The following is a 15064-nucleotide window of genomic DNA, read 5'->3' on the forward strand; positions in this document are numbered from 1 at the left end:
ATGCAAAAAGCCCCTCCTAGTAGTTCAAGATTGGTTCAAATTCTGAAGCACGAAGGTTAACATCTCTTACAAAATGTGATAGCGTTATCCATTAAAACCTGGGATATTCTTGTCCATTAATATCCGATCTCTTTTCAAATCTTGCTATGTTTTTGGTTAATGGCATCTTGTAGCAATGAATTCCACAGTCTAATTATACATTGTGTGAAGAGTATTTCCTTCTATAGGTTTTGAATTTATCACATTTTCATAGAAACAAAGACTTTCAGTGAAATTAGATAAAGCAGAAGCTCCTGATCTACTGTCTAAAACAATTCTTTTTATATACTTCTCTCATGCCTCCTTTTATCTAGTCTTTTCCAAGGTAAATCCCATCCTTTCAATCTCCTCATATAAGAGTTTTTTGAAGCAGCTAATCCTTTTCATCTCCTTTCTCTGACCACCCCCTAATTCTGAAATAGCCTTTTTGAGATTGATTCCAAGACCAGAAGGGACCACTGTCATCACGTAGGCTGACCTCCTATATAATACAGGCCACAGAATTTCCACGAACCAATTCCTAGAGCAGATCTTTTAGAAAAGTATCCTATCATGATTTAAAAATTGTCAGCGATGGACAACACACCATGACACTTGGTAAATTGTTCCAATGGTTAATTGCTCTCACCGTTAATATACATCTTATTTCCAAACTGAATTTGTCTATCTTAAACTTCCAGCCATTTGACTGTATTGTACCTTTCTCTGCTAGACTGAAGAGTCCATTATCAAATATGTTACCCATGTAGATACTTACAGACTGCAATTAAATCACCACTTATCCTTCTCTTTGTTAAGCAAAACAGATTGACCTTGAGTCTATCACTATAAGCATGTTTTTTAATCCTCTAATTATTGTTGTGGCTCTTCTCTGAACCCTCTCCAATTTTTCAACATCCTTTTTGAAGTGTAGACACCAGAACTGGACACAGTATTCCAGCAGTGGTCACATCAGTGCCAAATACAGGAGGTAAAATAACCTCCCTACTCCTATTTGAGATTCCCAATTATGCATCTAAGGTCACATTTGGCTTTTTTGGCCACAGCTTTGCACTGGGAGGTCACGTTCTACTGGATTATCTCAGATGACCTCTCAAATCTTCTTCAGAGTCACTGCTTCCAAGGACAGAGTCCCCCCATCCTACAAATATAGTCTACATCCTTTGTTCCTAGATGAATGACCTTAACCTTTGGCTGTGTTAAAATGAATACTGCATGCTTTCACACAGATACCTAAATCAGACAGATTACTATGCATGAATGCCCTGTCCACTTCATTATTTGCCACTCCTCAATACTGTGAACTTCAGTGATGATTTTATGTTTTCTTCCAGATCACTGATAATGTTAAACATGGGGCCAAGAACAAATCCCTGTGGGACGTGACATGAAACATGCCTGCTTTATGATTCTTCATTTAGAATTATATTTTGAGACCTAGCAGTTAGCCCGCCGTTAACCCATTTAGAGTGTGTGCACGCGCATGCGCACTCACAGAACTGGAAGGGACCTTGAAAGGTCATTGAGTCCAGACCCCTGCCTTCACTAGCAGGACCAAGTACTGTCTGTGACAGTTCCCGCCCCCCCCAATCCCTAAATGGCCCCTTCAAGGATTGACCTTACAACCCTGGGTTTAGCAAGCCAATGCACAAACCACTGAGCTATCCTTCCCCTTATGTTAATTTTATATCCTAGTTTTTTTAATCAAAACATCATGCAGTACCAAATCAAATGCCATAAAGAAGTTTAATACATTACATCAGCCATTACCGTTAGCAACCAAACTTGTCATAAACAACCAACCAAACTATCATAAGCATCTTTCCCAAATCTGGACCTTAGCGTCCAAATTCTGGGTGCCTAGCATGAACCCTTCTAAGCTTAATTACCAGCTTAGCTTTGATCTCGCTGCCACCATCCAAAAATTCCAGGGTTTTGGCCCCCTCTGGTCTCCCCAAAACCTTCCCTGGAAGGGACCCCAAGACTCAGAGACTCTGAGTTCTCACAACAAACGGAATAACCCACTTTCCCTTCCCCCTCTCTCTCCCACCCAGACTTTCCTCTCTGGGCTAACCTGAGAGTACTGATGCAATCTCTTTACATCACAATACCAGAAGCATGTCTCCTCTATTCCACAAAGAGACAAACCCCAAATACAAGGAAACAGAATGATCTCTCTCTTCCCCCTCCACCATTCCTGGTGCTGCAGAGTTACCCTCCGTAGATCTAACACAAAGAGAATTCCCCTCCCTTCGTTCCTTAACCTACCCAGAGAGAAAAACTCAAACAAGTCTTAAAAAGAAAGCTTTATATAAAAAAAAGAAAGAAAAAAGACATCAAAATATTCTCTGTATCAAGATGACAATACAGGGCTATTGCTTTATAAGAAAAATATGAAAACAGTCTGATTCAAAAAAGATATCCCATTTGAAACATTCCAGCAAGCTACAACACATGTAAATACAACCAAAAACAACATAAAAGCCTATACTGTTTTTCTACCTGTACTTACAGTTTGGAAAAACAGGATGATAAGAAGATAGAAGAACCTTCTCATAGCTGAGAGACGACAAAAGACTCAGACTCAAAAAATTCCCTCCCTGACTTTGAAAAATCCAGTTTCCTGATTGGTCCTCTGGTCAGGTGTTTGGTTCCCTTTGTTAACCCTTTACAGGTAAAAGAAACATTAACCCTTAGCTATCTATTCATGACACAAACAACCAACAAAAAAAAAAAAAAAAAAAAGGTGAGGCGACCAGTCCTACACATGCTCTAAACAAGGCCATAGCACTGAGTTATATGATGGCATAATATTCTCTCTGTTCTCCATCCCATTCTTTATGTATCCTAACATCTTGTTGGCTAGACAAATACAAGCCTACCCAATGGGTGAATCAACAATAAATTTCTAAAAACATTTTTTTAAAAGGGTGAAGAATAAGACTTTTAAGAACGTAAGTGTAGTTTAAGGAACTTCACATTATCACATCACATGCTTGGGTCAACAATGTTTAAATGGGTAACAGTTATCAAGAATCTGACATGTATTTCCTAGTACACAAGCTACAATCTGATCTTGTATATTTCAAACATAAAAAAAGAACAAATCAGTTATTAGCAAGTTTAGTCCCACCCCTGAGGAAATTCTATGCATAGAAATGCTAATCAACTCCACAGGAGTCCGGCATATAGGACAGGCATGCTGGTCTCCTAATTAGCAATGGTTGACGTATAATGTAAAAATCTGAGTTAAATGCATTTACCTTCAATTTGTTCTGTGAATAGATTCCTTAATACATCTTGTTTTTACCAGAAATGGTTTTAAAGAATACTTTCCTCTGCACCATAACTGTAACTGCCACATACAGGCGAGTCTCATCTTACGCGTATTTAACATGCACGAATTCAGCTTTGCATGGTCGACAAAAAAAAGAGAAAAACAACAATTTCAATATTGTACCTGTAGTGCGGGCAATTCCGCCTGCCATTACAGTCAATGTAATTTTGACTATACATGATTTTCGCTTCACGCACTGACAGCGGAACGTAACCCCAGCGTAAGATGAGACACACCTGTACCAGTAAAAGGGCATTTCTAAAATTCAGGTGCAAGACAGTTATATTCCCATACAAAAGATCTGCAAAAACATGAGAGAAAATATAAGAGTTCTGAAATACACACAGGATGATTTCTATTACCTTTTCTCAATTAGAAAACATGTTCAATTAGCACTTTTGTGGGCAACTATTTATTCTCTATTCCAAATCTCATGCCCTAAACATCCTCATTTCAAGGCCTCTTTCCTTCAAAAGCCCTTATCTTGTAAGGCAGATATTGATTGCTCCAAGGCTTTATATTTTAGGCAAAGGAAACAAGCTTCAAAAAAGAAGAACTTGTTTTATTTCCATTATGGTACTAAGGCCTCAACTGGCGTTGGGACCCATTGTGGAGAACACTGTAAAAATACAGAAAAAAAGCCAATTCCTGCCTTGAAGTACTTACAATCTAATGACAGACAGATGAAGGGTAGGGTAATAGGGATACAACACACCAGTGAATGAGCATGGTGAAGAAATGACACTACTGTTACATGTAGCATAGCCTTTTTTAAAAAAAAATTGAGACGAAGTAAAAAAAGGGGAAGAGAAAAAAATCACAGCTTGTCACCTGCCTGACCATGATCGGTAAACAAAGTTTTGTAGGCATTGTGACAGAGTAAATTCTAAGGAGTAATTTGAAGAAGGATAAGGATGAGATTGGATGATTCCCTCTCATGCATAAGGGACAACACGGAAGAAAATGCGAAGGCATTTAAGGAAACTGATTGGTGGGCATTAAAAGGCTAGAAACAGTGGCGGAGGTAGAAGTTCTGATTAACAGATTGGATTTGCGGGGAAGAGGTGGTCTATGTTGTGACAGACTTATTTATACCATATTTATGCTCTGATACCATCTCGTCTTACAGATCAGGTGATATCCATTTGCTCTAAGGGGCTGTAGGGTGTGTAACTCACTCCTAGTATAAAATAATTCTCCACTCATTGCTACTTTTAAATTGAACTTTAGAAAGGAAAGAGAAGCTCTAAAGATTCATTATAAATATGGGACCAACACTGGTTCTCACCTTGCATTAGATCACTTAACTTGGTTTTACAATTGGCACATTGCAGTTTTATCTGCCTGTCGTATTTTCAATTGTTTCAAGAGGTCGATGGTCTGGAATTCATTTTGTTCAGTGCACTGGCAAAGGTGCATTAAAATAATTAGTTTACCTTTTAAATAAAAAGATACTAAATGCTTTGCCATTTTCTGCAAAACAAATATACTTACAGTTTGCTGACCACATTACTTCATATTGACTCTTACAGAACTGTAATGCTCTCCACAGAGAAACTATCTTCTCTCTAGCTGCTTCAGCAATATTCGTTAACTATAAGGCAAGCAAAAGCCTGCACATATAAGGGACACGCGCACACACACATTTTTCAGAAGAAAAGTGATATAGCTCTTTTTGTGATGGTTGTAATTTTTTGGAATGATTCTTCAGTTTTCCAATTTTTTTAAGTTAGTTATTTGTAGCTTTTTCTTTTTTCCTTTTTTTAAATCTTGAACCATTCCATATTATATCTTTATTGCAAAAAGTCAACATGCATCTTAGAAATTCAGATTGTAATCAATAAAACAAACATTACATATATGAATTTAAATGTATAAACAGTTAGAAATTCAACAATATCTCCTATTATACTATTACACAAGTTCACAATTTTGTAAAAACTATAGTACAAGTTTACTATACATCAAGTGGAACTTATATTCCTTTTCACATGATTTTGTTAAAAAACTGCTGAAACATCATCATAAATGGGCAAGTGTTTTCAAAATGAATCTTTTCAGCTCATGGGCTTTGTTATGCTTAAGAACTTAATGTGATAAAGAAATGAAGAATTATTCTTCATATCAAGGTTTAATGTTTAGCATATACAGTTGTATTGTCTGTAAACTAGGCTTTAGTTTGGTAACATTTTATTTTAAATTTCCTATACATAAGTTGCTTGGTATTCATATATAGAGATAGTACTGATTATGAATTAAGTCAACTGTACTTTCTGAAGGTGTACATTATGATTTCATAATACAAATAAAATGTTACCATAAAAAAATAAAATGGGCACTCAGTTACCTACTTAAAAATAAACAATTTAGTATTACCTACTAAGCCCTAAAATACAACACAGGGAGATCCTCTAGCTTTGGCAAAATGAAGGTCACTTTCAAACAGCTTTCCCACTCCTTAAATACCAGAATTAAGTCAGTTACTATTATGCTGCCTATCACTTATATTCCCAATAATATAATAGCATGTTTTTAAATACACAAGCCAAGTTCGGAGGCACAACGCACCTTTGTGCTTCAATGCTTAGAAATCATGTTTGGGATGTCACTTGAGGATTTATGTAAGGCTACCAATGTGTATACCAAAAGAAAATGTTATATAAATCTCTCCAAAGCCCATTAAATAAATCTTCCACCCTTACCTCTCGCCTAGCTCACCAAACTAAAAAAGCCTATACATATGAGCAAGGGCAAAAGTGTCTCTCAACAAAGTGTGCCGATAAGGTGTGTCCTTTTAGCGCTAAAACCATATGAAAAGGAAACCCCATTCTGTTTAACTGTGTCAAAGGCTACTGAAATTTCTCTTATGGCAGTGTTTCTCAAACTGGGGTCATCGCTTGTGTAGGGAAAGCCCCTGGTGGGCTGGGCTGGTTTGTTTACCTGTCTCGTCCGCAGGTCTGGCCGATCGCGGCTTCCACTGGCCACAGCTCGCTGCTCCAGGCTAATGGGAGCTGCTGGAAGGGGCGAGGGCTGAGGGACTTACTGACTGCTGCTTCCAGCAGCCCCCATTGGCCTGCAGTGGTGAACCGGGGCCAGTGGGAGCCGTGATTGGCCGGACCTGTGGACAGGGCAGGTAAACAAACCAGCCCAGCCCGCAAGGGGCTTTCCCTATTCAAGCGATGACCCCAGTTTGAGAAAAACACTGCCTTACAGCTTCATTCGTTCACTGTAATCTTTAGTTTCCAAATACAAAAATACAACAATTCTTATTGAAATCTATACGCTGGTAGTTTTAGTACACAAAAAGCAAAATATTTACAAAATTATACAGTTTAAGAAAAAACTCTGTACAAAAAAAAATATATATATATAAATCCTTTGTTCCCTCTATCATTTTTTAAACTGTCAGGACTCAAACATTTGCTGTAATGGATCTTTCAAAACATACACTGAGCCACAGACATTAAGAAAATATTAGAGATGGTGGGAGAAGAGCAAGGATTATTCTTCTAGGTTCAAAGTATTAATGTTTTTTCATCATTCCTTCATAAATTTAAACTCAACCGTAGTAGGAATGCAGTATTTAATTAGAAAATGGAAGTCTTAATATGAAGGGGGGAAATATTGAAGGACATATTCCCTCCAACTGACATCAAAACTTAAAGTGATAAAGTTTTGGCTTCTTTTACATATTACCACAGCAAAAGGATACTCAAATGGAGAGGAAGAGTACAAGGGGCAACCTGAAAGAACATGACTTCAAGTAACTAGCTATGTTTAGCCTAAATTAAAATTTCTGGTACATGTTGTATTTATTTTGAATAAGGAAACAGTTGCCAAATACTCTGGTGTGCTAAATATCTGAAAGCAATATATGATTTCTAAAGCCAAGAATGTATGCATTTGGTACATGTATATAATAAGCTGTTTAGAATCCCAGCAACTGGTAAGAGTGTGTTTGCTCTGCTCCTTCAAACCAACATTTAGAATGCAAAGACACTATTTTACATGGCTACTTACATACGAGATAACTCTAACTGTACAAAGTGTACAGTACAGATGCCTACAGAGTGAAGGAAAAAGCCTACTGGATAATGTATTTATGCTCATGAACAGCAAGACCCACATAACAGTTATGAAGATCTATGGCTCTTGAGGGTCTAAACTTCTTAGCCCCATTTCTACCAAAATCACCATTTCATTTTTGGTGCTTTTTTGTTTTAAAGTGGTATAAGGACAAAGGCAATTGAAAATTTCATAGCGTCTGTTTTACCTCCTTTTAAATGAAACTGCACTTTAAGATATAAATACAAATAGTTTTCCTAAAGTGAGCTTTAAACACTAGTCTTAAGAATCATATCACTTAAAGTGCTGGTTTGGTATAATAGGATATTGACCTTCCATGGGCCAAAAAACAATAAAACTTGCTTTGAACACTGTATGGGTTTGGCCCAATATTAATAAAAGTGACAGACTGGTCACACTGCGGAGGTGAGAGAAGGGGGTTCTCATGATTGATTGTTTCAGAACTCTATACAGTTTAACAGGATTGATATTTACCAATACTGACAATGCAATAAATCAACAGCCTGGATTAAGCTTGACTCTTGCATCCAAACTGTAAGATGAATTGACACTGACAGTGAAAGAATGGAAACAATATGCTAATGACACAGATATCAGTGTCACTGCTAATGTTTCACAGTGAAACAGGATTTAAAGCAATTTACAGTGAACTAGTACCAGGCAGTATCATACTAATTCCCCATTAAAGTATGCAAGAGGAAACAGAAGACAAAACACTAGAAGGCAGAAAAGTTGGGGTCTTCTACACTGAAGTTGTGTGTGGCTCTCAAGACAGATCTTAAGCAAAAAATGAATTCAGACACAAATATTTCCTACAATAGTGACTTCACATGTAATAAAATGTTACCCTTTTTGAGTCAGCAAACATGAAGCAATTGACATTTAATGAAAATGTGTCTGCAGCTCTCTCCTGCAACCCTGTAATATTACTAAATAAAACCTGTAACATTTTTTCATTTATATCTAATAAATCAAAGCATTAAAAAACAAGATAATACAGGTGGCGTGAAAAAAGGGCTTGACAATATTCATAAGTTTCTTCTTTATAGGAGGACTACCACCACTGATGATCTTTATAACTCTGTAAAAAGTCATTGGGCCTTTGGCTGACCTAGTATCACAGCTAGTATCTGTCATGTTCATATCACAAACTTGTTCTCACTTGAAATCTGTGTGTTTTGAAAAGTAAAATAAAATAATTTTTTTTGGCTCATCAACTTTCTTAAATAAATTTTTAAAAGTTGTAGTTCAAACTATATTCCTAAAACTATACAATTCCAAATCAAGTTTCATCTTCTCCAAGAACGGGATTCATCTTCATCTTCATCATCATCGTCATCATCTTCATGCAAAAATAAATCTGAGGTTTCAGTCTCCTGGATGAAGACAAAATTGTAATCTGGTTTTAGAGATGGCATGCCAATGCACTTCTCTATATGCAAGAGGCAATATACTACACACCACTACCTTGATATAACGCAACCTGATATAACATGAATTAGGATAGAAAGTGGTAAAGCAGCGCTCCGGGGGGGGGGGAGGCGGGGGGCAGGGCTGCACACTCTGGCAGATCAAAGCAAGTTCGATATAACGCGGTTTCATCTATAATGCGGTAAGATTTTTTGGCTCCCGAGGACAGCGTTATATTGGGATAGAGGTGTATATAAAGCAGCAGCATCTTGATATTATTTTAGGGTTAGGTTTATACAATGGCTTCTAGATACTATCTGAAAGGATTCCCCATACAATGTGCATACACAATACACTGGCTCTAAAAGGAGCTGTGTCCCCTCTTCAGTGGCACCAGCATGTTGCAAAAATAGTAGGATCTTTTTCGTTTAAGTGAAATAAAATTCTTTACTAAGGGGAGAATAATTTGCAACATTCCTATTAAGTTCTGGTTAATAATATACACATATCCCTCCATGTCAAGGGACATAAACAATTATCCAACTTAAACACTGCTTGGTTCAGGATGGCATGTGATCTGAGGAAGCAATACATAGTTTAAACTTAAAGATTATGTACTTTGCACATTTTTGTTGCTCTGAAGGTGTTTTGCACCATCTGGCCAGGATTAATACAAAATGTATCATCTAGTACCAATAATTAAGACCAGTAATTTCACCTTCTTACTACATTGATTCTAGCAAATATGGGATTATTAACGTTGAATTAGAGTTTCCTGCAAATATCTAGTAGTTTACAAGTCAAAGGGATAATCTTATGTTGAGATGTGAATAATTATTTCTGCCAAAATTTATAAAGAATACTATCATCTTCCCCTCATCATAAAGGAGGAAAAAGGGTCAGAAGGAAACAGTCACAAGTCCACAAATCAAATACTACGCTGCTTCTGAGCAGTCTTTATTAACTGTAGTTGGTTCTCAGAAATGAGTACTTTCCTTTGCAGACCAGGCTAAGGCAAGTTTGTTTATCCACCAATCATTTATAAAAGTGCCCAAATTAGGGAGAAAAAATAAAAATCAGGTACTAGAAATGAAGGAATTTACCCCATATCAGAACTGCTGATGTGTACCTTTAATAATCAGCACACAGAGAACTCAAATGTTTGGCCCTGATAGTTTATACAGGTATGCATATTTTACCCAAAAATACACATTGCTCTCTTAAGGATGCATGTGCAGGTACAATATCCAAGTAAGGTTTCAACATTTCTATCTTGTAAGAATTACTGTGAACTTTGACACAATATCTTCAGACACCTTCCATAGCAAATAGAGAGAAAACATTCTACGTAACCAAAAATCCCTACACCATTAGGAATCCTGTGAAAATAGATAAGCCACTATTCCAATGTACTACAATACCTCTTCCTTGGACTCCTCTTCCTCAATTTCTGTGGACACAGACGGTACCTTAGGTTTGTGCCATGATATCTGTAGTCTTCGGTCTTTGAATCTTAATCCTTGGTTAGCAGCCTGGGTTTTATTTTAGATGTGTTTTTAAAGGGAATTAAAAACATATGGTTCATAAGAATAAAGAAACAAGGTAACCAATAGTGAGCTAGAAACTTTAATCAGAAGAGGTTAATCCCCATAAGAGGTGTCAGTGCACACCTCCCAAATCTATGCTACACAACTACCACCTCCCACTCCCATAAGGATATTTCTGAGCAGCAGCTTCAACACAGTTCCTAACTGGGGGAGTCACTGTATGCACATTGGCATTCTGAGAACAGCAACAGGGCTCAAAGACTGATTCGATGGAAGACTCCAGCATTGAAGCACTGTCAATACTGAGTTCACCAACCATTTAACTAATGGCAACAAATATTCACGCTGTCTATTCCAGACTGGTATGGAACAAAGCACCCCGAAGAAAGTTCAACTAGTACATTGTACCAAAGAGTAGGATTCTTACCCTCAAGCCACAGGAAGAGTTCCCTTACTGAACTTACATTTTCAGCTTCCGAGCGGGACTTAAAAGTCAGAATGACACTTAAAGGAGAATCCTCTTCTTGGAGGTCTTCGATATCTCCAAATTTCTGTGAAACAGACGTACAATAAGAAAAAGCACCATTAAACAGGTGTGCTAGTCGGACAAACCATCATGTTGCATCATGGGCCTATTCAAAGCTGAAATTTAAATATGGCTTTTTTGGTGGAAGGAAGAGATAGCCTGAGGCTAGAAAGGTGTCACAGCTTATACCATCCAGCAGTGCTGTATAGCCTCAAGCCTGTCTCTCAAGAAACACATTTAAATTACTTGCAATTAAAATTCACTGCTCAACTAGGAACACACATCTGCCCCCTACAAAAAGGGGCCTTCACTTACCAGTGTTAAGAATTCTCCTTTTTCCCCCTTAATCCCCTCCTCCACACACATACGCACCCCTCCCCCCACAACTTCTCTAGTCCCATGAAGTAGTTCTTTTTGGAGCTCATTAATTTGCAAAAGGAAAATTGTCCAGCAAGAGAACCATAGCACTCTGCCAGAAAACAGAAGTTTGATCAATCCACTATCACCAGATCAATCAGATGTTTGCATTTTACAATTAACCAACTCCCTTTATCTGAATATTGAAGTGGCAATAACACTGGATTACAATACTAGAGAACGAGATTGTACAATCTAGTTGAAACGAGAGGAGCTTACAAAACTTTCATACTGTATTTGTCTTCAATGCAAAAAAGGATTTGTTGTCAGTGAAAGCATTTCTTGAATTGTAATCTGTTTTTACGTTAAAAAACTACTAAGCTTCTTGGAAACACTTTATTAAACTTAGATAATAGAAATAATGGTATGCCAAATCTCTTACTGCAGGTCTAACATCTGATGCTGCTGAACTAGCAGAGAACATTTTCGTAAGAATATGACTCACTTATAAAACTGGGAGAATTCTCAGAGAATGGGCACTATAGTGCAGTACTTCACATTCAGCTAAAAAATACTAGAGCTTGTTGAAAAAAATTCCAACAAAACATTTTTCATCAGAATTGACCAGTCCATTGAAATCTAAAGTGTTTTGCAGATATAGTTCTATTTCAATAAAGTGCCTTCAAAAATCCTTATTTCAGGAGTCCAAGAGAACTCGCCCTGGTCACATGGCAGGCAAGCAAGTTGGCAGGACGACTGCCTCAGAGACCTGAACCTTAGGTCTACCAGCATTTGCAGCTTTGGGTTAACCCGCCATATGGGGCACAGCCAGGATTTCATTCCCTTTTACAGAGAACTTTGAAATTTTTGGTTTTAGTTCCAATTTGGAATGAAAATCAATTTCTGAAATATGAAAATTCTCTGTGAAATGAACTACCTTTCTCTACTCAACTCTAATAAATGGCTCTGAATATTGCCCAGTTTTGCCATATCACCACTTCCTTTTTGAAAAAGTTTAGGTACTATTTGCATTAACTTGGTCAAGGTTCAATGTCACGTTTCACAAACACAGCATGTGTTTCAATTGCTCTGATTATATTTTATGGATTACCTAAAAAGTTAATAGGCTTCTCGATTAAGAAGTGCCAGGATGCAGAAGACGTTTAGGAAAATTTATCATAAACTTGATATTAATTTAGTTGTGTCCCATACTGATACTGGATGCAACAGTTCCAGGGCTGGCTCCAGGCACTAGCTCAGGGCGACCAAAGGGAAGGCGCAGCACATCGGGCTCTTTGGCAGCAAGTCCCTCGGTCCCTCTCGGAGAAAAGGACCTGCTGCTGAACAAGAAAGTGGTGTGGTGGAGCTGGCGCCAATCACTATCGCGGCTTTTTTTTTCCCCCCTCCTTTCTTTCCCCCTCCGCCGCTTGGGATGGCAAAAACCCTGGAGCCAGCCTTGGACAGTTCACACCCCAACAAAGGGACCTGAAAGCTGCAATATGAACTTCCTACCAAGTTAAATTTGTGAAACTGTTACTCTGTTTGGAGAAAAAGACAGTTACCTTTTCCATAACTGGTGTTCTTCAAGAGGTGTTGCTTATGTCCATTCCATATTAGGGGTGTGTGTGCGCTCACCACATGCACCATTACTGGAAGATTTTTCCTCAGCAGTATCTGTAGGGGACTGGCTCTGGCACCCTCTAGAGTGGCACCCATATGGCATAGTATGACACCCCCCTCCCATCCTCTGTTCCTTCTTGCCCGAAACTCCAACAGTGGGGAAGGAGGGCAGGTCATGGAATGGACATGAGCAACACATCTTGAAGAACACCAGTTACGGAAAAGGCAACTGTCTTTTCTTCGAGTGCTTGCTCAGGTCCATTCCATATTAGGTGACTCCCAAGCAATACCATCAGAGGTGGGCGGGAGTTTACAGATGTGTAGATAGCAACACAGCTCTGCTGAACCCAGTGTTGTCTTTGGCCTGCTGAGTGATGGCATAATGTGCTGTGAGCATGTGAACAGAGGACCACGACGTGGCACTACAGATGTCCTGGATAGGGAAGTGCACCAGGAAGGCTGCCGAGGATGCCTGAGCTCTAGCTGAGTGGGCTCTGACAATTGGTGGTGGTGGGACCCCCGCCAGGTCATAACAAGTCCTTATGCAAGAGGTGATTCAGATGGAAATCCTCTGTGAGGATACTGGAAGGCCCTTCATCCTTTCCACTGTAGCAATGAAGAGTTGAGCTGATTTATGGAAAAGATTGGTGCGTTCTAGGTAAAAAGCCAAGACCCTTCAGATATTAAGCGTATGAAGACACCTCTCTTTGCTGGTCTTGTGCGGTTTGGGACAGAACACAAGGAAGAAGACGTTCTGGTTCGTATGGAAGGCAGACACCACCTTCAGCAGGAAGGCTGGGTGGGGCCGCAGCTGAACCTTGTCTTTGTAGAAGACCATGTACGGAGGTTCTGAGGTCAAGGCTTTAATCTCAGAGACTTGTCTCACTGATGTCATTGCCACCAGGAAAGCAACCTTCCATGACAGGTAGGAAAGAGATCAGGAGCCCAATGGCTCAAAGGGCGGGCCTGTGAGCCTAGAGAGGGCCAAGTTAAGATCCAACTGCAGAACAGGGGTCTGTACCTGCAGGAAGATTCTGACCATCATATCATGAAAAAACACCATCTGGCCCTGGATTGGCAGGTGAAAAGCGGAGATGGCCGCGAGATTCACTCTAATGGAAAAAAGTGTGCTAGGCCCTGGTTTCTCAAATGAAGCAGGTAGCCTAAGACAGACTGTACGGAAGAACATGAGGGAGAGACACCTATCTTGGATGCCCAGAGGGAAGACCTTGTTTGCATGGCCAGGTAAGTCAGTCTGGTTGAGGGCTTCCTACTCCCCAGGAGAACTTGCTGGACCTCCTCCAAATAGGTCCGCTCCTCCAGGTTCAGCCATGCAGCATCCACGCCAAGAGGTGGAGGGTCATAAGGTTTGGGTGTAAAAGCCAACCGTGGTCCTGTGACAGCAGGTCCAGTTGACTGGGCAGCGGCCAGGGAGGGGCTGCTGTCAGGTTCATAAGCGTGTCGAACCAGTGCTGGCAAGGTCAAGCCGGGCCACTCACAATCACATGCGCCTTGTCTCTCTTCATCTTTGCCAGGACCCTGCTGATGAGAGGAATAGGCGGGAACGCATACATCAGACTCCCTGATCACAACAGGAGTAAGACATTGGAGATGGAGTCTTTGCCCAGAACAAAACTGGAGTCCTTGCCAAGAACAAAACTCACAACAACATTTTCTATTTGCCTGGTGGTGAACAGGTCCACTTGGGGATTTCCCCACCTCTGGGGGATGATGTAGGCTACCACCAGGTGGAGTGACCACTCATGGTGAGAGGAGAAGGCCCTGCCTAGGGTGTTCTTAATGCCAGGTGACAAGACTCCAGGTGGATCTCATGATTGAATCAGAAGTTCCAGAGACAGAGTGCCTCTTAGCAGAGAGTCAACAAACATGCTCCCCCTTGCCTGTTGATGTAGAACATTGAAGTTGAGTTGTCTGTCAGAACTCTAACCACCTTGCCAGACAGGTGAGGCAGGAAGACTCTGCATGCCAAGCAGACCACTCTGAGTTCTTCCTCTCCTCCGGGGACCACATACCCTGGGTCTGGAGATCTCCTATGTGTGCACCCCAGCCGAGGGCTGAGGCATCCGAAACTAACTTGACAGAGTGAATTGGAGAAAACGTCTGTGTCCTTGGAAGATCACT

At 39.7% G+C, this 15064-nt stretch overlaps 1 protein-coding gene across 4 annotated transcripts in view; it reads right to left on the reverse strand.

Annotated features, from left to right (window-relative positions):
• Positions 1-5060: 5060 nt before the first annotated feature.
• Positions 5061-15064, reverse strand: part of RBM27 (RNA binding motif protein 27) — a 43609-nt gene continuing 33605 nt past the window's right edge. For all 4 annotated transcript variants that reach the window (XM_032801440.2, XM_032801439.2, XM_032801437.2 and 1 more), the window contains exons 19-21: positions 10884-10970; positions 10294-10404; positions 5061-8838 (exon numbers count right to left, since the gene is read on the reverse strand). In XM_032801440.2, coding sequence (XP_032657331.1) covers positions 8752-8838; positions 10294-10404; positions 10884-10970 — 285 coding nt within the window. In that variant the 3' untranslated portion in view covers positions 5061-8751. The remainder of the gene's footprint in view (positions 8839-10293; positions 10405-10883; positions 10971-15064) is intronic.

Source organism: Chelonoidis abingdonii, chromosome 7 (genome assembly GCF_003597395.2).
Source record: "Chelonoidis abingdonii isolate Lonesome George chromosome 7, CheloAbing_2.0, whole genome shotgun sequence".
NCBI classification, from domain to species: domain Eukaryota; kingdom Metazoa; phylum Chordata; order Testudines; family Testudinidae; genus Chelonoidis; species Chelonoidis abingdonii.